General features: G+C 56.2%; 4 protein-coding genes across 7 annotated transcripts; 2 read left to right on the top strand and 2 right to left on the bottom strand.

Annotated features, from left to right (window-relative positions):
• Positions 1-149: 149 nt before the first annotated feature.
• Positions 150-2,405, bottom strand: ckba (creatine kinase, brain a). The gene is made up of 8 exons (XM_068339753.1): positions 2,258-2,405; positions 1,888-2,089; positions 1,471-1,625; positions 1,262-1,394; positions 954-1,125; positions 766-889; positions 501-690; positions 150-430 (listed from the first exon to the last, which is right to left on the bottom strand). Exons 2-8 carry the CDS (start codon positions 2,078-2,080, stop codon positions 252-254), a joined length of 1,146 nt encoding a protein of 381 aa, XP_068195854.1. The 5' UTR covers positions 2,081-2,089; positions 2,258-2,405; the 3' UTR covers positions 150-251.
• Positions 2,406-2,562: 157 nt separating this feature from the next.
• On the top strand, positions 2,563-8,122 carry trmt61a (tRNA methyltransferase 61A). 3 transcript variants are annotated; one of them, XM_068339754.1, is made up of 4 exons: positions 2,563-2,753; positions 3,336-3,700; positions 5,147-5,413; positions 7,609-8,121. In XM_068339754.1, the coding sequence occupies exons 2-4, from the start codon at positions 3,370-3,372 to the stop codon at positions 7,905-7,907; spliced, it is 897 nt and encodes a 298-aa protein (XP_068195855.1). In that variant the 5' UTR covers positions 2,563-2,753; positions 3,336-3,369; the 3' UTR covers positions 7,908-8,121. The 3 variants fall into 3 exon arrangements, 2 of the variants coding, with proteins under 2 accessions (XP_068195855.1, XP_068195856.1); XM_068339755.1 differs by lacking the exon at positions 2,563-2,753 and adding an exon at positions 2,811-2,900 and having other exon boundaries at positions 7,609-8,122; XR_011038645.1 differs by lacking the exons at positions 2,563-2,753; positions 3,336-3,700; positions 5,147-5,413 and adding an exon at positions 5,420-6,880 and having other exon boundaries at positions 7,609-7,748.
• Positions 8,123-14,729: 6,607 nt separating this feature from the next.
• Positions 14,730-18,072, bottom strand: bag5 (BCL2 associated athanogene 5). Of its 2 annotated transcripts, none has more exons than XM_068339452.1 (3): positions 17,425-18,072; positions 15,610-16,509; positions 14,730-15,438 (listed from the first exon to the last, which is right to left on the bottom strand). In XM_068339452.1, the coding sequence occupies exons 1-3, from the start codon at positions 17,445-17,447 to the stop codon at positions 14,898-14,900; spliced, it is 1,464 nt and encodes a 487-aa protein (XP_068195553.1). In that variant the 5' UTR covers positions 17,448-18,072; the 3' UTR covers positions 14,730-14,897. The 2 variants fall into 2 exon arrangements, with proteins under 2 accessions (XP_068195553.1, XP_068195552.1); XM_068339451.1 differs by having other exon boundaries at positions 17,068-18,069.
• A 100-nt stretch (positions 18,073-18,172) lies between these two features.
• Positions 18,173-22,419, top strand: coa8 (cytochrome c oxidase assembly factor 8). Its single transcript, XM_068339453.1, has 5 exons — positions 18,173-18,448; positions 19,126-19,323; positions 20,849-20,912; positions 21,036-21,126; positions 21,885-22,419. Exons 1-5 carry the CDS (start codon positions 18,311-18,313, stop codon positions 21,997-21,999), a joined length of 606 nt encoding a protein of 201 aa, XP_068195554.1. The 5' UTR covers positions 18,173-18,310; the 3' UTR covers positions 22,000-22,419.
• The last annotated feature ends 64 nt before the right edge of the window (positions 22,420-22,483 follow it).

Here is a 22,483-nt window from a genome sequence, read left to right as displayed (position 1 = left end):
GTCTCGTTTGTAGCCGGATCGGGCGTTAGCGTTCATCAGTCTCGTCCGCCAGCAGGGGGCAGCGTTCACCGTCTGGACCAACAGGTGAGCCCGGGTTCAGGTGTGGTTCTGTTAACATACGTGACCGAGGTAGGAACACGCGTGTGCGGTTAGAGTGGAGGCAGAACTTTTATTTTCCTTCATCCTCACAGGAGATTTCATCTTAAATACACAGAAAATCAGACTGCATTCTGGGACAGGTGGGCGGGGCTTCACTTCTGGGCGGGCATGAGGTCGTCGATGGCCTGGCCCTTCTCCAGCCTCTTCTCCATGTCCACCAGCAGCCGCACGCCGTCCACCACCATCTGCACCAGCTCCACCTCCGAGAAGCCCAGCCGGTCGGCGTTGGAGATGTCGAAGACTCCGCCCACCGCGGCCGTGTCCACGCCCCCTGTTGGGAAACAAGAAGTGAGCACCTGGTTCAGCCCCGCCCCCATCACGTCGCTAAGCGCCCCACCCACCGGTGCCTCTCTTCTGCAGCCTCATCCTCTTCAGGACCTCCTCGAACTGGGAGTTCTTACTCATGCGGGGCAGTTTGACGTGGACCCCCGCCCGCAGCCCCGTGCCCAGGTTGGAGGGGCAGGTGAGCACGTACCCCAGGTGCTCGTTCCACATGATGGCGTGGCCCCGCTCCTTGAACAAGGTCTCGATCTGGAGGGGTCAAAGGTCATTAGGGACACGCCTCTGGATCTACCCCCCCATGTGATGGGCGGAGCCTCTACCCACCTTGGTGAGGCCGGTGCAGAAGCGCTCGAACACCTCCTTCATGTTGCCCCCCTTCTGCATGGAGATGACCCTCAGGTGGTCCTCCTCGTTCACCCACACCAGGAAGGTCTTGTTGTCGTTGTGCCTTCAGAGGGACAGGGGTCAGGGGGGGTCGGGCTGAACGACCTTCACATGACCTTCAGCCTTACCAGATGCCCCGGGCGTCCGGCCAATCACGAGCCATCCCCGACGCCAGCAGGAGGGGGGACACGGGCTTGTCAAACAGGAAGTGGTCATCGATCAGCTGCTGCTGCTCCGCCTCCGTCATGTTCTTCAGGGCGTAGTACCGCCCCTTCAGGTCCCCGGTGAGGGAGGCCAGAGCTGGGGGGGCAGAACAGGAAGTACATGCAGTCACGTCCACCTTCCTGTTGTTGCACCGGTTCTCCACCGGGGGGCGCCACCGCCCCACACATGAGAGCCTCTCCCGTTAACCGTTACCGGGACCCGGTCAGCTCACCTTCGATGGAGAGCTTCTCCACGGCGCGCCGCTCCCCCCGGCTGCAGTGCGGCGGGAGGCAGAAGCCCCGGATGCTGCGGCCCGTCCGGACCCGGGAGCTCAGGACGTAGTTCGGGTCCAAGTCATCGCCCCCCTTGAGAAAAAACCGGAACAGGGTTACCGTCTGTAAACACGCTACGTCACACCGAGACGCGGGACCGGGCCGGTACCTTCAGGTGGGCGGGGTTCAGGTCGGTCCGGTGCTTGTCGGTGGGCTTGTAGCCCCCGTGCCGGTCCTGGATCACCGGGTCCAGCAGCTCCTTGAACACCTCGTAGGTCTCCTCGTCCCCCGCCACGCAGCCCACCGTCATGATGAACGGGTGACCTGCAACACCCACCGGGACCGGGTCAGGAACCACCGGGTCACGACCCACCGGGACCAGGTCCACTAGGAACCCCGTATGGACTCCCGGGCCGGGTGTGGCCCGCAGTAGCCCGTCGGTGGGCTCAGAACCTGGTCACGTGACCTGTTCATCCTCACCATCACGCGACCAGAACAGAAACACCTCCAAGGTCAGGTGTACGACCTCTGACCTGAAGACGTGACGTCACTGGTCTGTAACGGGGGTCCGTTCACCGGTCCTCACCTGGGTTGTCCACGCCGGTCTGGATGACGTCATCCAGCGTGAAGCCGCTGGGGGTCTGCTTCCCGCGCAGCCGCTCGTACATCTGGGGGGTCAGGACCTTCGCCATGTGGTTGTTGTGCTGGGACAGGTCCGGGAACTCCTCCGCCGAGGAGAACCGGAGCTTCACCTGGTTGTGAGAGTTCCCGAAAGGCATTGCGGATCCCTGGGGGAGTGGGGGGGGGCACGGTAAGAGTTACCGGAGAGACACCGGGGAGTCAACAGCAGACAGGAGACCCGGTAAAGTACCGGGACACAGACTTTGACTCCCGGGTCAGATAAAAATTGACCGTGAACGGTTCGACCCCCCCCCCCCGGTACCGGACGGACCTACCTGGCGCGCGTGAGGACTACAGCTACTACCGGTTGACACGAAGATCCCTATCGTTCCACCGAGAGACACCGACCAGCAGCGGAATCCAGAGCTCTCCGGTGGGGGGGGGGCCGGGACCGACTTTATAGACCGACGGCTCGCCTCCCATTGGTCGGTTCCTCCGGTCCATTCATTCCATTGGCTGCTGGACTCGTCCACCGGGTACCGGACCCGAACCGGGACGGTTTCTGGTTCCCGCGGCGGAACAGGACCCGGAGACCCCCCCCCCCCCGCGGTGAACCCCGCGTTGACAAGGGAACAGATCACGTGACGCGGGGGCTTCTCTGCCTCCACCCCCTCGCTGGAGACCGCTGTACATCCGGTGACGTCACCTCCACTTCCTGTAACAACAACCGCACGTGCGTGTGGAGCACCGGAGAGACCGACGGTGCTGCTCACCGGAGCTCTGACGTCAGCGGGTCCTCACCGGAACCCACAACCGACGCGCGAGGAGGAGGTAAACCGGGAGGCGCGAGCCGGTTCGGGCTCGCGCGGCAGGAAAGGCGGCGGTAGCAGCGGTTAGCATGTTAGCATGCTAGCATGAGGAACCGGGGATCGAAACGCATCTGGGCTCGCGCCAGTGTCTGCACTTTGACCTTTTATGGTCAGGAAAAGTTTACCGGAAGTAGAAACTGACGGAACAAACTTTAAAAAGTGACGTAGTTACTTCAGAGACGTGAGCTGTGTTCACGGTGACGTCAGCCAGTTAGCCCCGCCCCTGTGTGGTAGATATGAATAAAATAATTCTAATAAATATAATTTAATAATTATAATCTATAAAACTTTAGTCCTTCCGGTTTGGGTTCAGCTGGTTAGCTTTAGCCCACAGGAGCTAAAGCTAACGGACCAGAGATCCGGCGGCTGCTGATGACGTCACTCATGGCTCCACGTTGTTTTCTTGTTTCCTTTGAATTCGGATTCTGTCTGAAGTAACAAGGAAACGAAACCGGATTGAAATCTGACGGTTCTGGTTCTGATTGGCTGTTGGTGACCCGCTCCAGGTTCTGATAGCTGATTGGCTGTTTGTTGTTGTTTACAGCGTGTGAAGCCCCTCCCATTGCCGCAGGCCCGCCATGAGCTTCGTGGAGTACTCGGACGCCATCCAGGACGGTGATGTCATCATCGTGTACCTGAGCCACGACTCCATGATGCCCGTCAGGGTGCAGCGCGGCGCCCAGACGCAGACGCGCTACGGCGCCATCCGCCACTCCGCCGACCTCATCGGGAAGGCCTACGGGTCGAGGGTCACCTGCAGCAAGGGGGGGTGGGTCCACGTGCTCCACCCCACCCCCGAGCTGTGGACCGTCACGCTGCCCCACCGCACTCAGATCCTCTACACCCCCGACATCGCCACCATCACCATGATGCTGGAGCTGAAGCCCGGATCCGTCGTCTGCGAGTCAGGTGAGCTCACCTGAGGTTACGGGGGGGAGGGGGGGTCAACTGGGTCGGGGGTAGGGGTGAATAACAACAAGGGGGAAGACATAAACACGCATCATCCCAGCTAGCATGCTAGGCTTCTAGCAGCGGCAGGAGGGCGGTACCATAGTAACCCAGGTAACACCTGTGAAGCTAGCCAAAGCTAACAGCTAGCATCAGACCCCCCCACCTGTCGCTGATTTATGTCAGGAACCAAAACCTGCTCCGCTGGTGAACCTGGTCTGTTGGTCTTTCATGGTGACAGAACCCCAGCTGTTGTGTTGCCATGGTGACGTCAGCTGTGTGTGAGTGAATTGTGTCACAGTGTCGCTGCTCTTCCTCCCCCCTGCTCCGGCCCCGTCTGATTGGTTCGGTCCGGCCCCGTCTGATTGGTTCGGTCCGGCCCCGTCTGATTGGTTCGGTCCGGCCCCGTCTGATTGGTTCAGTCCCGCCCCGTCTGATTGGTTCGGTCCGGCCCCGTCTGATTGGTTCGGTCTGGTACCGTCTGATTGGTTCGGTCCGGCCCCGTCTGATTGGTTCGGTCCGGCCCCGTCTGATTGGTTCGGTCCATCTGCTGCAGCCTCCATGTGTTGAGCTGCAGTCTCTCTGGACCGCGTCCCCTCCTCCTGGGGGGCTCGGGGGGGCTGAGGGGCGGTTGCTGCAGTGCTGCAGTTCTTCATCATGGTCTCCTGCTGGCAGCAGGCCGGGGGGGTTATTGATGGTTCTGGTGTTCAGTCCAGAGTGGACCGGCATCCAGTGATAAATGATCACTGGATGAAAGGTGTTAAGTCAGCAGCACAGAGGGGGGTGGAGTCTCCGCAATGACATCACAGAGGGGGCTGGACTCTCTGATGACATCACAGAGGGGGTGGAGTCTCTGATGACATCACAGAGGGGGTGGAGTCTCTGATGACATCACACTGCACTGGTTTAGAACTTACTAAATGTATAGATGACGCAACCTTTCTGGTTCTGATGTGGATCAGCTGACATGGGTGTGGCCCCGCCGTCAGAGGTGACCCCCACGCTGGAGGCCCTCATGTCCTCGGGTCGGGGTCACCTTGGACACGGGGGGGGGGGTTCCGGTGGACTAGAACTGTTTGTTGGCGTTATCAGGATGGGTTCACTGCCAGCAAACACTCACCAGGACTCAAAGTCGTCCACTCAAAGTCAGGTTCACCTGTGACCCCCCCGCGGTCGTGGGTTTCAGTCCCTACATGTTTGTAAACACATGATGGGACTGGGGGTTCAGATGGGTGGGGGGCAGCAGTTCAGACGGCTCCACCTATGTTGGCGTCCCGTCCCACAGCTTCCTGTTCCTGGACAGAACAAACAACCCTCTGTCCTTCACCCGTACAGATAGCGCTAATCTCTAGCGGCTAACAGCTAGCGGTGGCTAACGGCCTGACACGTGTTCTCATCCCGCCACAGGCACGGGCAGCGGCTCGCTGTCCCACGCCATCCTGAGGACCATCGCCCCCACGGGGCACCTGCACACAGTGGAGTTCCACCAGCAGCGCGCCAGCAGGGCGGAGCAGGAGTTCAGGGAGCACCGCGTGGAGCAGCTGGTCACCGTCCGCTGCCAGGACGTCTGCCGCGACGGCTTCGGGGTCACCGGCGCCGCCGACGCCGTCTTCCTGGACATCCCCTCCCCCTGGGAGGCCGTTGGCCACGCCCACACCGCCATCAAGAGGCAAGGTAGGAGGAGTCAGCGTCAGCTGATGTGACTCGTCCTGACTCACAGGAGCATCAGGACCGAGATAGACACAGACACACACACACACACACGTGTGACACAGTGGTGTGACTGTTAGCAGCTAGCTGTAGTGTTTAATAATAGCCTTAAACTCAGACGCCGTTTGGCGTGATTCACACCTCCAGACGATGAAGGACGGCGTCATCAGCGTACGGCCGGACAAGCTTTAACTGAATCTAACCCCCCCAGCATTAAACGGTTTTATCTAATAATTAAGGGGAGTCCAGTTTGAATCCACTTTATTAGCAGCGTCCTCCGGACATCACACCGTTTGTTTCTTGTTGGTTCTGCTAGCTTGTTTCAGTTTAGCGCTAATGTGTTCTGTGTTAGCGGCCGGAGCCGCTCCTTTAAGAAGGGAGTCATGTGACCGAGGCAAGCATCTCCACATTGGGACCAGTCTTAGTGAATGAGTGCCGTTTAGCAACTGTTAGCATGCAACATGTAGCTAAGGTGTGTTTGTAGACGGGCTCTGCTGAAGTCCCAGAATGCATCTGTGTTCTGAACCGTTAGCCGTACCAACGGGTTCTGAACCGGTTCCCACCGTCGGTTCAGTCCCAGCGTTCAACGGGGTCACGACCCGTTAGAAGAAGAGGAGGAGGAATGCTGCTCTCCTCCTCTCTGGCTCCCTTTTAAGGTGGCACTGCTACACACACACACACACACACACACACACACACACACACACACACACACACACACTAATAAACGGTGCAGCGGTCTCATGACCATACAGGGTGATGCTCCGGGGGGAGCTGGCCCAGAAGAGATGGATGTTTTCTCCTCTTGATCAAACGCACCAACAACCAATCACGTTGTCGTGGAGACGCGTTGTCGTGGAGACACGTCGTCGTGGAGACGCGTCGTCGTGGAGGCGCGGCGGCTTCACGCCGACCGTCTTCGGTTGTCAGCCCGGCTTGGAGCCGCCGGCGTTACACAACCGCTGCACAAACACACATCGGACCCGATAGGGAATGGTGTGTAGATACGAAGGCAGCTGGAGACGCCCTTGTGTAACTACCCCCCACCCCAGCCCCCCAGCCCGTCCTGGTTGCTAAGAGACCGTCGAGCTGTGTTTGAGGCCGTGTGGAGGGGAAGGCGTCCTGTTAGCCAAAGGAGCGACGCTATCTGACAGCCTCTGTTGTTCTTTATCAGAGGCGATAGCCGGAGCGCTAACGGTTGTTTCACACGTCACCGTGGAGACGGGTGTGTGTCGCTTCAGCCAATCAGGGGGTGGCTCTGCCGGCGTCCAGCAGGTTCACACACAGACCTGAACAGAACGCGGTCGGGCGTAAAGAAATCAGCATCGGGACAGATCTGAAGCTTCTTGCGTTTCCATGGGGAAGTGGGTGTGAACAAAGTGGATGTGGGCGTGAACCGAGTTGAAGTGGGCGTGAACCGACGGAGTGAAGGTGGTAGATGTTTGGGTTGTTTTTCTTCTCACTGTGACTTTAAAGTGACATCATCATTGATGCAAATCTGATGCTAACTAGCTAAACCAAGCCTTAGGTGTTTAAATATCAGTTGAACTTTCTTTAATGGTTTCTGTGGTCATCTCCATGGTAACAGGGATGGTTTATAGTCCTGTGGTGATTCTCACAAACACGCCGGTTTCTTTGCGTTAAAGGGGCGGGGCATCTCTTCTCTCTCCTGGCTGCGTTTCTTTTTAAATCGTCCTTGGTCATTTTGGGGGCTGACCCCCACTCCCCCCCATCCCTGGTTGGACCTCTCAGGGTCACATTCCTCCTCCGGGCCGGCGGGTGAAAGTGTTCTTGGCTGGTTGCCATGGCGCCCCGCTGACATCACAGCACGCTTTCGTTTGGAGACGAGAGGCCGGCGCCGGCAGGTGAGACCTGGACCCCGCTGGCGCCGCCGTGAGGCGGGTCATGTGCTACATTGCAGCTGATCCAGACCCGTCACATGACCCAGCGTCATCAGTCGGCTGCTTCAATGTTTTTCAAACCCCCCCAGGCGACCAATCAGAGGAGACCTGACGACCCTCTAATGGGAGGGATTTGATCAGAACCGTCTGAGGGTGTAGCTCTCTGCGCTAGCTGTTAGCGCGGTTAGCAGGAGCTGTGTCATCCCCCAGGAGGCGGGGCCTGTCGGCTGTGACTCACCTGTGTGTCTCCTCCCCCAGGGGGCCGGGCCTGCTCCTTCTCGCCGTGCATTGAGCAGGTGCAGCGGACGTGCGAGGCGCTGGCAGCGCGCGGCTTCCAGGACATCAGCACCCTGGAGGTCCTGCTGAGGGTCCACGACGTCAGGACCGTCTCCATGGCGACGCCCGACTTCGGCCCTGACCCCTCTGCCGACGACGTGGGGGAAGCTCCTCCCACCCCCGCTGTGAACCAATCCGTCACCGTGAAGACCACCACCCCCCCCAGAGAGATCCCCGGTCACACGGGGTACCTCACCTTCGCGACGAAGCCCAGGTGCTAGACCCCCCCCAGAGGGGGGCAGTAACCTCGTGTACAGGAATGAGACTGATGCCCCGGGGGCCCCAGACTGACCCTATGTTTTCTAACTGATTTCATTTACAGAACTCTTCTTTTACCTGATTGGTCGACGTCTGGATGTTTTGATTTTCTTTTGTATTGAAGTCAAAACAATAAATGTGTTCAAGACGTGGTTGTCCTGTTGCATCATGGGAAATGTGTGAGAACTCAGCAGCTGATCTTCTGCCTCTGGCTGCAGGACCTTCTGCTGAGGATCAGAACCAAAAAAGGCAGAAACATCAGCAGCTCCTCCAGCCACACACACACACACACACACACACACACACACACACACACACACACACACACACACACACACACACAAACCATTAGCGTGTTTCAGTTCCTCCTCCATCTTCTAGGACGGGTTTATTCCAGATGGAACCAGAATGTGTTTGTGTTCCAACAGCTGACTGCTTTATCACCCCCCCCACACTGCTGTGTGTGTGTGTGTGTGTGTGTGTGTGTGTGTGTGTGTGTGTGTGTGTGTGTGTGTCAGAGGTTAGCGTTAGCCGTTTAATCCCGGCTTACTGTCCGTTATAAAAGCCCGTCTTGTGAGTCGTTCACCTCCAACCGTAGACCAGAACCTATGACCTCCATCACGTCTGAGGCAGGGGGCGGGGCAGGGGGATGGGGGCGGGGCAGGGGATGAACGCGGGCCAACCGGTCCTGTAAACACTGCAGACAGGAAGTGGTTGGTTTGGAGAAACGACTGTTTGGGTCTCCGGTTGTCTGGCTAGTGTTTGGTGAGGGGGGGGGTGTGATTTGGACATCCTGTCGTCAGGCTCCACCCCCTCACACAGGGGAGCTGGCAACAGGAAATGGATCGATGCACTACAGTGTGTTTCCTGTATTTCCTCTCCTCATCAATACATTACCCATAATGCATCTGGGGGTGGTTCTGTTGGAGCTGCACTGATCAATACGAGACATCATCACGTCTGTCTGCTCCGCTGTAGAGGCTTTCAGCTCCTTGTTTTGGCTCACCTGCCCGGGGGGAGGGGCTGTTAGCAATGTTAGCATTCCCACCCTGCTAGCAGGCTAGCAGGACGATGACGCCTTCCTGCATGTAGCGTCTCTGCTCCTCCCCCAATCTGAGTCCTGTGAGGGAGTCAAAGTGTAAGGCCCGCCCCCTCAGCGGGTAACGGGCGGTGGTGGTGGTGGTGGGGCGGCGGCTCCAGAGGCTCTAATCCGCTCCGGCCGACGCCCAGAATAGCTTCCCTGAGCCGCTGGGAATCCTGACGCTAATCGGCTTGTCCTGCTCTCCTGGGCCGACGCCCCCAAACATCCCGGCCCCGCCCCCCTGCGAGAAGAGCAAGCACACGACCAGAGCGCACTCAAACGCATCAGGAGAGCCAAGGTCAGGAGGCGGGTCGCGTCCGCTGGGCGCTTTCTGTGACCTTTAATCCCTGGGGAGCTAAGGGACGAGAGTAGGGGATTAGAGCCGAGCTGCTGCTCTGAGTCTTGGATGAGCGTTGGATGAGTGTTGGATGAGCGTCGGACGTCCTGCTCTGAAGGACGTCCGACGCTCAACCAACACTCATCCAACGCCCATCCGACATATTTCTGATGCTGCTGATGGTTTTGATGTTTCCTGAGCAGCAGGAAACTGTTGTTATTAGAGGTTACCAGGGTTACTAGAGGTCACCGGGGTTACTATAGGTCAAGGACACATCGTCCTCTAGCCGTTAGTCACATCTGTGATGGTGGACATACGACGTGTAAAAAGGAAGTAGGCGTGTAGTAAACAGGAAGTAGACTAGTTTTTACATGTAAACAGGAAGTAGATGTGTAGTTGTAACATGTAAACATAGACAAACAGGAAGACTAAGAGGCCTCACGTTGCTCCTCCTCTCTGGAGCATGTGACCTACGTCGTCATGGCGACGGACGAAGGTGTTGACTCCGCCCGCCCCCTGCTGACAGGCTGGTTGGTGAATGTTCCAGCTTTTTGAATTCAAATCGTCGTGCTTTGAGGATGGAAACCTGATGCCACGGTGGGGGGGCGGGGACGGGGCAACAGACGCCACTTCCTTCCATAATGACACTGATCTGGAGCCCCGGCGCCGCCTCATGAATAATTAATTAACTTTCCATCTCAGAAACATTCAGCCTCAACGGGGAAGATGAACGGAGACAATGCTAATGCGTCCAGAAATGCTAACAAATAACAGAAAGGCAGGATGATAGGGGCTAAATATTAGCATTGGGAGCTAAATATTAGCATTGGGAGCTATTGCTAGCCTTTAGTTACTGCTGGTAATGCTGCTTGGGTCCAACATCAGGACCACAACAGTCTGCCCCCACTCCCCCAAAACTCATTAATGCTGCCGGGACGGCAGCCAGCTGAGGTGGGGGGGGTCACGACGGTGGAGCGTTGATCACTATCGGGTTGGGGGGGCGGGTTTGGCAGGAGGCCACCAATGAAACGGGTTCCAGTGCTGGGAACACTGGGACCATTATGGACCTGGGAGAAGAGGACTGTTGTGTAAGGGGGGGTGACGTGTGTGTGTGTGTGGGGGGGGCAGCCTTTAATGGACGATGTTTGAAAAAATCATTCAAATACAGAAAATGGAGTTTATCCTCTGTGAACCCTGAGAAACACAGGGTGGGGTCACAGTGGGTGGGGGGGTCACTTGTTCCAAACTTCAGTCATGTGACTTGGGGGGGGCTGGTAAATATGTCTTCTTCTCTGGTGTCTGATCTGTGGTCACTTCTCGGAGGTGGGAGGTGGGGCTTTGTTGGGCGGCGCTGTGACATCATCGACCCGTCAGCTGATTCTGTTCTCTGGATGTAACAACAGTCCGGGGGGGCTGTCTCCACAGCGATGTCACGTCTGTCTCCGTGGATCACAGCGATGATGTCACACTCCAATCACCTGTGTGGGCGTGGCCTCTGGGGTCCCGTCTATCAGCCGGTCTGTTCTGAACAAGCTTCACGTCCACACGCCGCCCAGATTAGATCCAGAACACGCCTTGCTGATAGGTGTGTGTGTGTGTGTGTGTGTGTGTGTGTGTGTGTGTGTGTGTGTATGTATGTGTGTGTGTGTGTGTGTGTGTGTGTGTGTGTGTGTGTGTGTGTGTGTGTGTGTGTGTTTCTGTGTGTGTGTGTGTGTGTGTATGTATGTGTGTGTGTGTGTGTGTGTGTGTGTGTGTGTAGGTGTCCTTCAGGGTTTCGTGGGACGTTCGGTGGCTTCAGATAAACGTGTTCTTTTCAGCGTCACAAACTTTACTGAAATTGGGTCAGGGGGGGTCAGGGTGGTGGGGGCGGACGACCTACTGGAGGAACGACCTACTGGGGGGGTCGATGTTGCGTTGTGGTGTTTAAAGCGTTCCTTTATCGTCCCCTCCCCCCTGGACAGCGATGGCGTTTATGTTTTTATTGACTGACCCGGTGAAGCGGACGTTCTGATTGGCTGTCGGTGACGTCATGATGTCATTGAGGAAGTTAGAAGTCACAGAGCAGACAGGAGCTAATCTGTGTCACGTGGTCCACCTGGTGATAGGAAGGCAGGTCGACGCCGTGTGGGGGCCACGCCCTGACCCCAGACCCGTGTGGGGGCCACGCCCCGACACCGGACTACATCTTAAATCTCATCACCACGGCAACCAAAGAAAATTAAATTAGACCGAGTCTCTGCGTTCACACCGCCGGGGGGGGGGGTCACGGGACGCATGGAGTCAAATCCACACGCTCCTGCCTCACACAGGAAGTAGAAACGAGGGGACAACAATAGAACCCACAGCTTCCTGTTTGTGTGACGGTGACAGAGCGTTAGCATGCTAACGCTGAGGGGACACTGGTTCATGCTAGTTAGCATCAGCTAGAGGCTAAACTGAGGCGACTGAACCCATGACCCTCTGGTCATGAAGGTGTTAGCTTCATGCTAATGGCTCCAGCTAATGTGGCTACAGACAAACAATGTGTGATGTGTGCGTCGCAGCTGAGGTGGGCGTGTCCCTCCCTGCGAGGGCGGGGTCCAGAGGGCGTTTGTTCTCGTGTGCGAACGTGCAGCACGGCAGGAACGTCGGCCGGACTCACGGGTTGGACTTTGGCCAAAGGGACAAGGCTGCAGCCGCCAGGAGGCGGGGCCCCTCGTTAACCCTATCAGCTCCAGAGGAAATGCTAATAGCTGTTAGCCGCTAACTGCTGTTTAGACATCGACCACAAACACTCTGCCTTCCAGGCGGCGTTCTGTTTGAGGTCTTTAGCGCCCCTTGCTGGTCAGAGGCGTCCCAGGCTGTTTCCATTGTTGACTTTCATTCCCTCAAAGGATTCTGGGAAACACTTTAATGGTCTCTCCTGTCTGCTAATCACAAATCACTCGGCGTAACGCCCGTCGCTATTTCTGCTGCTGCTGCACTTTATCTCTTCCTGGAAATGTACTGCAGGGGGCGGAGTCACACACATCCAACAGGAAGTGAGTCAGGCCGGTCGCCGTGGCAACGGGCCAAAGTTGGGCTCTTCCTCTGTCTCGGCTCTCGAGTCTAAAAGGTGTTGATATGATCAGAGGCATGTTAAATGTCAATCAATCGATCAATCGATCAGTCAATCGATCCATCGTGCATCCCCCCACCCCCCCAGTTCAGAGTGAATCTTCTTGTTTAAAAGAAAAATAAAACCAAGCGATGCTCGTCGGGGTTAATGAAGATGAAGATGATGATGATGATGATTAGCTTGATGCCTCCTGTGACTCCACACTGTAGATGTTGTCGTGTTAGCATGTAGCATGTTGACGCTAGGACAGTTAAATGTCGGACTGGAATCCGACGTGAACGACCTTCACACCTCCGTCGTCCCAGTCTGGATGTATTTATTGATGTTGCCATGGCGACACAGATGTTTATGGCCTGAGTTCAGCTTATGCAATCAGAGATACAACACACCACTGTCCGTGTGGGGGGGGGGGGGCTGGCTGGAGGGCAGGGCTGAGTGACAGGCGCCCTCTGGTGGCGGCAGGCGGAGCTGCTCCTTCCATCAGGTCAAAGGTCAGCTGTGCTTTTATTCCCAGTAATCTGTGGTCTGTTCCAGAATGAATTCAAGCTGCTGATCAGAAGGTTGTTGGTTCAAACCCCAGCCTGATCTGATCCCGTTTGTCTGAACTCTGACATGGTGGTCAACTTCCTGTTGAAAATGATGTCATCACCGCATCACCTGTGAGGCCTGACGACTGGTATCCTAGCAACCACTATCCTGTTGAGGGTGGGGTCGACCGTTGTGAAGCCTCCAAAAGAAGCTAACTGCTGCTAACTTGTACAAAGACTACATGCTATGGTAGTGGTAGCATTAGCATAATCTCCTTCCTGATGATACCACCCCCCGATGAGACCACGCCCCGATGAGACCACGCCCTGATGAGAAGGAGACCACGCCCTGATGGTGACGCCTCTTTATTTGACAGCGGTGTGATACAAAGTGAAACAAGCGTTCAAACGGACTCGTGTGTTCACACTCGTGTGCTTTAGTCCAGACGCCTTCAGGAGTGCCGTCGTCGCCGACGCTCCTGAAGGCGTCGCCGCAGGACAGTAAAAAAAAACAAAGTCAAACGTTATCGATCACAGGACGAGAACAAACCAGAACAGAAAAGTGCATTTGGATGTTAGCTTCTCCATCGTCTCTATGAAGCGCTAACCCAGCTAGCGGGTTTGTTTAGCGTCGTGTCACACGCTTTAGCCCAGCTAGCGGGTTAGCTTGGTGTTGTGTCACACGCTTTAGCCCAGCTAGCGGGTTAGCTTAGCATCGTGTCACACGCTTCAGGTGGAATTTGTTCATCTGACAGTTTTGGAAAAAACACATTAAAATATTTTCAGTGAGACGACTTAAGACAACACTTCATAATACCCCCCCCCCCGCACCAGCACTACCCCCCGGAATACTGACCCCATTCCGATCCCTTTGGTGCTGTGAAACACAAAGAACCCATGAAACGACCACCTGAACCTGGGGGGGGGGGCGGGTCACTCCGTCTGGTGTTTAGTGGGATTAGGCTCTGTGGGAGGGTTAGCGGTTAGCGGCTAGGGGTTAGGGTTAGGGGTTGGAGGTTAGGGTTTGGGGGTTGGGGTTAGGGGTTAGGGTTTAGGGGTTAGGGTTAGGGTTTGGGGGTTAGGGTTTGGGGGTTGGGGTTAGGGGTTAGGGTTTAGGGGTTAGGGTTTGGGGGTTAGGGTTTGGGGGTTGGGGTTAGGGGTTAGGGTTTAGGGGTTGGGGTTAGGGGTTGGGGGTTTGGGGGTTGGGGTTAGGGGTCAGCAGCCCAAAGTGTCCACAGATGGATGGACCAAAAAGCTCAAATCAAACCCGTCTGGAGCTGAAAGAGTTAAAGCCTGAATTCAGCCTCATGAAGGAAACAGACTGGAGGGGTGTGTTGGTGACATTAGCTGAAAGGGTTAATGTTAGGGTTAGGGTTGGGGGGTTGGGGTCTCCTCCGGTCGGTTTTGTCTCAGGTCCACTAAACACTCGGGTGTGTGACCCGGTGGATTCAGGGTCACTAGTGAACCCAGCTGGTGCAGAACCGACAGAACCTGGAGGGTCTGGTGGGGTCAGTGAAGGACCGACCCCCCCACGGATCCACAAGGAGACCCCCCAGGGGAGCAGGTGCTCAGTGCTGTGGTGTCAGTGCTGGTTGGACAAACCGGGTCACAGGGACAGGTGTAAAATAAAGGCACGGAGACGTGAGCTCCTCTTACACCCCCATCCTCTGCCCCGCCCCCATCCTCTGCCCCACCCCCATCCTCTGCCCCGCCCCCATCCTCTGCCCCACCCCCATCCTCTGCCCCGCCCCCCGTTCTGTTCAACATCCTGGTCCCGGCTGACGGGACAGGAACGTAAACAACACGCGTGTGGAGCCAAAACGAGTTCAACACGGTCAGACGACACGGAGGGTGCAGTGCATTGTGGGGGTTTGGTGATGTAGAATGGGTCCTGGGGGGTCTCTGGGGGGGTCAGTACTCCCACTCGTCCGTCTTCATGTCCAGGTAGTTGAGGATGTTCTGGGCGAACTTGACGGCCTGCTTCCGGGCCGTCTTATTGGCCGGGTCGCCCTGGGGGTCGACGGCGTCCAGCGCCAGCAGCTGTTTGGTCAGCAGCTCCTCCAGAACCATGTAGCTCTTGTCGGCCCGCTTCCCGTCGAAGCCCAGCACCTGGGCCTGCAGGTCGGACAGGCTGGCCAGCACCCGCCACACGGCGCGGTGGGAGGGGTGCTCGTCGGGGCCGGGGTGGCGGGACACCAGCGCCTCCCGCAGGTCCAGGAAGGTGATGATGGCCTGCACCTCCACCACGGCGCGGCGCCGCGCCTCGCGGATGCAGGGGTTCCTGGCCGTGTCCACCTGGTCCAGGTGGGTCAGGAGGCTCTGCAGCTCCGCCTTGGGCCGGAAGCTCAGGTCCCCCCCCAGGCAGTGGCGCAGGACGCCCTCGCGCAGGTGGGACACGTGGGCCCGCACCGCCTCGATCTCACGGATGGAGTCGTTCTGGGCCAGGTCGTACCTGCAGACAGAGGAGGTGCTCTGACCAAACTACACTTCCCACAATGCAGTTTCTCAGCCCATTGTGAACAAAGTTAATGTAGATGAGTTTGACCCCCCCTGCTCAAGAGTTCTGCTAGCAGCAGCTAGCAGCTGAGGTAGCTTTGACCAGCGGCGGGGGGGCGGGGCCTACCTGCGGGTGTCGTCGCCCTCCCCCTCCAGGTCCAGGTGCTTCAGCAGCCCGTTGATCTCCTCCACCACCTGCTTCCTGTAGTTCCTGATGGCGGCGTTCCCCGACACATCCAGGGCATCCAGCTCCACCTGCATCTCCGTCAGGAGGCGGGACAGGTGGGCGCAGCTGTCCCGCCCACTCAGGCCCATCAGCAGGGCGACCAGCTGGCTGCGCGCGACGCTCACCTGCGCCATCACCTGGTTGATCTGGTGCACGGCACGGTGGGTGTCGCCCGGCAGCGGCAGCGACAGCGTCTGGCGCCGCGTGCGCCCCTCCAGCACGTCCTGCACGGCGCACAGGCGCGTCAGCGCCCGGTAGCGTGCCTTGCGCAGCGGGACCCGCCCCTCCGTCTTCACCTGCGTGAGGCGGAGCACCAGCCGCTGCAGGTCATCCACCAGCTCGTCGTCGATCTCGCTCACGCCGCCGGCGCGCTGCGGCGCCACCACGCGCTCGTCCACCAGCCGCCGCGCCTCCCGGCTCAGCTGCTCGATGGCGAGGCGCGACGGGTGGGTGGCGTTCTCCTCCAGGTAGCGCAGCAGCCCCTCCACCTCCTGCGCCGCCCGCTTGCGGGCCCCCTGCAGCTCCGCCCGGCCCTCGGTGTCCACGCGGTCCACGTCCAGCAGCAGCTGCGTCAGCTCGCGCTCCAGGCGCCGGTAGTCGCGGTCGTCCTGCAGCCCGCTGAAGGTGCTCACCTGGGGGCCCAGCGCCGCCGCCTCCCGCTGCACCTCGGACAGCCGTGTCAGGGCGGGGTGGGGCGGGGGGAACGGCTGCTGCTGCTCCGTTGGGGGGGGGTGCTGCTGCTGCTGGGCGCTGCCGCCGGGCTCCATCCTCTTCCCCCCATCAAAGGGCTTCCCGAACAGGCTGCAAAGAGGGCGGAGTCAGAACACCTGACAGGAAGTGTCTGCAGAACTAGCGCCGTGAGCTAACCGCTGGGCGGAGCCAGATGGAGCCGATCGAACCGCCAATCAGAGCCGGGGAACGATTCTGTTTTAGAACGACGAGGCGCCGCTTTGGTGAACGAGACATCAAAGCTACTTCCTGTTTCTGGGGGGGCGGGGTCACGCGTCCACGTTCCCTCAAGGCCTTTCAAGTGGGCGGGGCCAGACGGGTCATGTTGACCCGGTTCATCCGCGGCCTTGGAGACGTTCTGGACCAATGCATGCTGGGTAATTGTAGAAACGACAGGAGAGACCGACCGGAGCGCGTTAAAACCCGGATCAGAACCGTCTCCTCAGACCCGGTTCTGATCCGGGAGGGACGACCGGTCAGCGGATGGGGGTCTGACCGGATCCGGTCCCGGTTCGGCCCCATCCGCATCCCTCCACCGCGGTTTGCGCATTATGTCACCGTGGAATCCGCAGCCCCCCCCCCGGTCCCGGTCCCGGTCCCGGTCCCGGTCCCGGTCCCGGTCCCGCTCACCTCTTCAGGACTCCGAACACATGGGCGCACATTTTCAGACGGGGGTGTTTCCATCAGCCGGGGGGGCTTCTGGTCCGGACGGATGATCCGGTGATCAGACGCTCCAGCGGCAGACTGAATCCGGTCGCCCCTCCCACCGACCGGCTGACGGCTTCCTCCCGGGTCCCGCTACGGATCCGCGCTCCCTACCGGCAGACGTTACCGAACCGGACCGACGGGCCGCAGGAACGGGTTAAACCGACGCAGCGCCACCCCACCGCCGCCGTCCGCGTCAAGCTAGCTGGTCACCTGACCGCCACACCTCAGCCGCGAACCCACGTCATCACCGCCCCGCTCCGGTCACGGCTCGGCCCTCACCTGCACAGCCAGCGGACAGCCATCGGACCGCTACCGGGAAAGTGCGCACCTCCGCCGGGTGAAGCTAAACATTAGCCCCGCTAGCCGCTCCGGGATCCCCGATTAGCGGCGCGGCCGGTCGACTATCACGGAGTTCAGCGCCGGAGGGGTTAAAAAACCGGGGAGTTAAAAAACAGTGAAGCCGGCATTTATCCGGCTCCAAGAACAACACCGGGAATGAACGCGTGGTGACCGTTAAATAAACAACAATAACAACACGATAATAAACACAAACACCGTCAGTCAGCGGGGACGTAAAGCACGACGTAACCCCGGGATGGCTCCTGGTCGGCCCACACTCACTTCTGTCCCGGAGCAGCGGGGACGGGGCCGGAGCGGTGCGCTCGATTTGGGTTCGGTGTAACGCTGGGTGGTGGTTGGTGCCCCCTCCCCACACCCCCTCCGGCATACATAACCAATAACGTCTTTAACAAATGTCATGTAGTCCTTATGTCACCCGGTCTCTATTCATTTCAGGTGTGTTGGACCAAACTCCGTGAACTCATCGGATTTAAATCATGACTCGTGTTTTTGACACCATTTGGTCAACATTCCTTATTGTTTACGGTAAACACATGTTGATATTTATGTTTCCGTGTTTTTACACACTTATTTCATCACTTTAATCCGGGTGAAATATCGTAGCGCAGCCGCTCTAACCGCTGGGAGGGAAACCCCGCCCCCCCGCCTCAACCCGGTAGTGTTGTGGAGCGAGCCCTCCCAGAGGAGTCACGTGCTCACGCAGAGGGACAACGGCTCGAGCTCGCGTGTTGCTGCGGGGTCGTTTGTCCGGTGGAGGTCACCGAGGTCACCGATTCTACCGGAACCAGCGGCTCCGGTGGATCAAATGGCGGCGGGGGGGCGTGTGACCGGGCGCGTGCTCAGCCGGTTCACTTCCGGCGCGCCTCCGGTTGCACGGCGCGTCCCGGTAGTGACCGGTCGGCTGTGCAGCTCCGAACGGGCGACCCCGAGGAGCCCCACACAGGTAGGACAGGACGTGACGTCACCGCCGAACAACTGGTTGAATGCTGACTATACAGGTTGGGATGACGTCACCACAGTGACGTAACGTGACTGTGGAGTTGCTGGTGACGTTTTAAACACATCCATCAGTCAGAATGTGTTTATTAGACTATTTTATTACATCACAGCATAATGTGTTAATGACGTCACCAATGACGTCATCAGAATGTAAAAACAAAAGTCCCGTGTTTGACCTGATGTCCCTCTTTAAAGTGTTTGTCTTTACAGGATTAAAAACATTCTTCTCAAATATTATTTACATTTATTCAAAACTGAAGAAACTTTATTGTCAGAGACACGGCGGTTGGTTTCATTACCTCATCTCTGGGGTGTCGCCGCTCGCCGCCGACAGGCTGCTGACAGACGACTAGCGAGGCCCTTTAAGTCGTGACATCAGAACCATGTGACCATGTGTTCAACGTTCAGGGCTGTGATGTCACGCCTTAAAGGAAACACGTGGCGATACGTTAGTGATTAGATCAGATAAAAAGCAGCTGACTGGATCGGTCGTCGGGTAAAGTCTGGTTCCTGTGGGGCCTCGTCCCTGATTGGTCCAGACCTGCTGGGGCTGCAGCCCACAGGCCGCCGTGGACAGGTGAGGCTCCTGATGGCTGTCTGATCAGCTGATTGGTCCCCTAGAGATCCGCCTCCAGACCGGCAGCCAGCTCCACCCACGACTGGATCGGACCCCCCCACCCGCTGTCCAACCTGCGGCCCGTGGTCCACCGCGTCCCCCCCAGGGAGACGGCGCTGGAGCGACGGCTGAGACGCCTCAGGCAGCAGACGGAGGACTGGAACCAGGAGTTCTGGAGCCAGCAGAACATCACCTTCAGCCAGGTGTGTGTGTGTGTGTGTGTGTGTGTGTGTGTGTGTGTGTGTGTGTGTGTGTGTGTGGGTGTGTGTGTGTGTGTGTGTGTGAGCTGCAAGGAAGGGAGACATCTCAAATTGATGGAGTAACTTCAGTTCATCTGTAATTTAGATAAAATAAAACACAAGACAGGAAAACAAGAAGGAAACATGAAAACAACCTGAGACGAATGAAGGAGCCTTTAGTCCACTGATGGATGATGATGATGGATGGATGATGATGATGGATGGATGATGATGATGATGATGATGGATGGATGATGATGATGATGGATGTTGGGTGATGATGGATGATGATGGAGGATGATGATGGATGATGATGGCTGGATGGATGATGATGATGGATGATGGATGGATGATGATGGATGGGTGTTGGATGGATGGATGATGATGGATGGATGATGATGATGGATGATGGATGGATGGTGATGATGGATGGATGTGATGATGGATGATGATGGATGGATGATGATGGATGGATGGATGATGATGGATGATGATGGATGGATGGTGATGATGGATGATGATGATGGATGATGATGATGATGGATGGATGGTGATGATGGATGGTGATGATGGATGATGGTGATGATGGATGATGATGATGGATGATGATGATGATGGATGGATGGTGATGATGGATGATGATGATGGATGATGATGGATGATGATGGATGGATGATGATGGATGGATGGTGATGATGGATGATGATGATGGATGATGATGATGATGATGGATGGATGATGATGGATGGATGGTGATGATGGATGATGATGATGGATGATGATGATGATGGATGGATGGTGATGATGGACAGCTGGACAGAAACAAACTATTGGTTCCTGAGCTGCAGCATCCAGTGAAGATTAAAACTGAACAAAAATCTGAAATCTTGAAAATAAAAGTAAAAAAGGAGAACGAGGTCTGAGTCAGCAGCACCAACGTCTTTTACAACCAACAGCTCATTTATTTTAGGACTGGTCTGAACTAATTAAATTTGTTTAAGTCTTTCTCTGTCAGCAGGTCTTAATTTCATTTTCAGTCAGTGTGAACTGATTATTGATTAATGATTCTGATCAAACGGACCGGCTATAGAATCTGAACTGTTCGAGTAACGATGGTTTGATCGTCGTCTCTCTCGCTCTTCTCGGGAGGTGTTTTAATTTTGGAGACGTCTAAAAGATGGTGCAGAGATTCATGTGTGGGTCAGATGGACGGGGGGGGGGGGAGACAAACCAGAGGGGAGCTCTGCTGTAGGGACCACTGCAGTGTAGTTCTTCTCTTCACCTGCAGGGGGCAGCATCGCGCTACAAAGCTGTTTAAAGAGCCGACCGCTTTATTCAGGAAGATACATATCAGGATTACTATGATTATTATTATCAATATTATTATTATTATCAATGTTATTATCATTATCAATATTATTATTATTATTGTTATTTTTCCTTCATTCTTCACACAGGAAAACTAAACCAGCGTTTTTCTTCTCTGCAGGAAAAAGAATCTTTCATTCTTTGTCAGCTGAAGGCTAAAGGTCTGACGGTGCGAGACGAACAAGGTGCTTCAGTCCGTTAATGATAATAAAAATATTAATAATAATAATAATCAATCGTTCACTGATACACTGTTACAGTAGAGCAGCTGTCAGCTGATCTGACACACACCTTCTGCCCCCCCCCAGGGCGCCGGCGCTCCCTCCACAGCGACGACATGGCCGTCTTCTACAAACGCTTCCTGGACGAAAACAGAACGCGACACGCAAATTATAACAGGTGAGCTGTCGCGTCCCGCAGCACCTGGGGGGGGTTCGTGTCCCTCTACAGGGGCGGGGGCTTTGATGGAGGCCCCCTCCTCCCTCCCACAGGCAGGGCTCTGGAGAGCCTCCTCTATAGCATTAGCAACACAAAGTGTACGCGGCGTGGGTGAAGCTCCGCCCACACAGCGCCACAGCTCCGCCCCCAGAAGCTGAAGCTGTGATTCCCTCAGGTTTGAACCAACAGACATTATTATATCAGCAACCTCCTGTTTCTGCTCCTCAGGCGGAGATTCTCTGTTCAGACCCAGTATTGATTCTGTTCAGCGTTTACTTACCTCCACTGATTTAACAGCGTCAGTCACAGGAAGACTCTTCATCCTGTCTCCTGTCAACGATATTGATCCTCTCAGAGTGATCGGTCATATAATCAAAGTGTCTCAGACTGAAGAACGATCAGGAGCTTCAGCTTCAGGCCTGAACCGTTACAGAACACGTCTGTCAGACTGAACAGCAGCAGCGTGAATCACCTCAGATACTGTGACTAATATTTGACAAAGAACCTGATACAAATAATAATCAATAATCAATAATGCTGGCACAAAGAAAACGAAACGTAAACATGGAAATAAATGAAGGTGGCAGAAGTTAAAGATCATTCATCAGTCAAGACTCAGAGAATGTCTGCAGTAAATAACAATAAATAAAACTGTGTGTGTGTGTGTGTGTGTGTGTGTGTGTGTGTGTGTGTGTGTGTGACCGTGTCTCCTCCATCAGAGAGTGGTACCGTCGTAACTTCAGCATCACCCTCCTGATGGCCAGAGTCTTCCTCAGCAACGTATGGAGGACTGTTTCTGATAGGAGCAGCAGGAGACAAACTCCGCCCACATGAGGAAACAGACTCCGCCCACATGAGGACGAAGACGTCCTCCTGCAGAATGTCTGATGGGATCTCTGGAGAAGCGCAGCTTCTGGAATCTGAACACGTGTGGAACACGTCTGTTGGCCGTGTTCCCTTCCTGTTGCCAGGGCGACGGAGGACCCCCCCCTATGGGTTTGGGTTAACGTGTTTTTATCTTTACTAAAGCTGGTAACACGTGACTTCCTGTGTGTTCCTCTACATACGTGATGTTGCTGACACACACCACAGGTCAGCTCATTGAATATGGATCATCTATGAATGTTGTGTTTATTAGTGAATAGACCATTGATGGTTTATTGCTAATCAATATGTGTAACTGCTACAAGGAATCAATCCTTTATTACAGATACATGATTATTAATGGACACAAATAAATCTGCTTTGTTCATGTGAGCTGAGCCGTTATTGATCCTCTTATTGGCAGCGATCGGCCTATTGGTATTGATCATGTGTT

The sequence above is a fragment of the Antennarius striatus genome, chromosome 17 (assembly GCF_040054535.1).
Source record: "Antennarius striatus isolate MH-2024 chromosome 17, ASM4005453v1, whole genome shotgun sequence".
In the NCBI taxonomy this organism is placed as follows: Eukaryota; Metazoa; Chordata; class Actinopteri; order Lophiiformes; family Antennariidae; genus Antennarius; species Antennarius striatus.
This window is presented reverse-complemented; position numbering and strand designations above follow the sequence as displayed.

Coding starts and splice junctions, on each gene's coding strand:
- coa8 (XM_068339453.1), top strand. CDS start 18,311: ATGGCGGCGGGGGGGCGTGTGACCGGGCGCGTGCTCAGCCGGTTCACT. Junction 19,324..20,848: donor AGAACATCACCTTCAGCCAG/GTGTGTGTGTGT, acceptor TCTTCTCTGCAG/GAAAAAGAATCTTTCATTCT. Junction 20,913..21,035: donor GACGGTGCGAGACGAACAAG/GTGCTTCAGTCC, acceptor GCCCCCCCCCAG/GGCGCCGGCGCTCCCTCCAC.
- bag5 (XM_068339451.1), bottom strand. CDS start 17,099: ATGTGCGCCCATGTGTTCGGAGTCCTGAAGAG. Junction 16,510..17,067: donor GTGTTCGGAGTCCTGAAGAG/GTGAGCGGGACC, acceptor CCCTCTTTGCAG/CCTGTTCGGGAAGCCCTTTG. Junction 15,439..15,609: donor GAGGGCGACGACACCCGCAG/GTAGGCCCCGCC, acceptor CTCTGTCTGCAG/GTACGACCTGGCCCAGAACG.
- ckba (XM_068339753.1), bottom strand. CDS start 2,080: ATGCCTTTCGGGAACTCTCACAACCAGGTGAAGCTCCGGTTCTCCTCG. Junction 890..953: donor CCGGACGCCCGGGGCATCTG/GTAAGGCTGAAG, acceptor GTCCCTCTGAAG/GCACAACGACAACAAGACCT. Junction 431..500: donor GCTGCAGAAGAGAGGCACCG/GTGGGTGGGGCG, acceptor GTTTCCCAACAG/GGGGCGTGGACACGGCCGCG.
- trmt61a (XM_068339755.1), top strand. CDS start 3,370: ATGAGCTTCGTGGAGTACTCGGACGCCATCCAGGACGGTGATGTCATC. Junction 3,701..5,146: donor ATCCGTCGTCTGCGAGTCAG/GTGAGCTCACCT, acceptor ATCCCGCCACAG/GCACGGGCAGCGGCTCGCTG. Junction 5,414..7,608: donor CACCGCCATCAAGAGGCAAG/GTAGGAGGAGTC, acceptor CTCCTCCCCCAG/GGGGCCGGGCCTGCTCCTTC.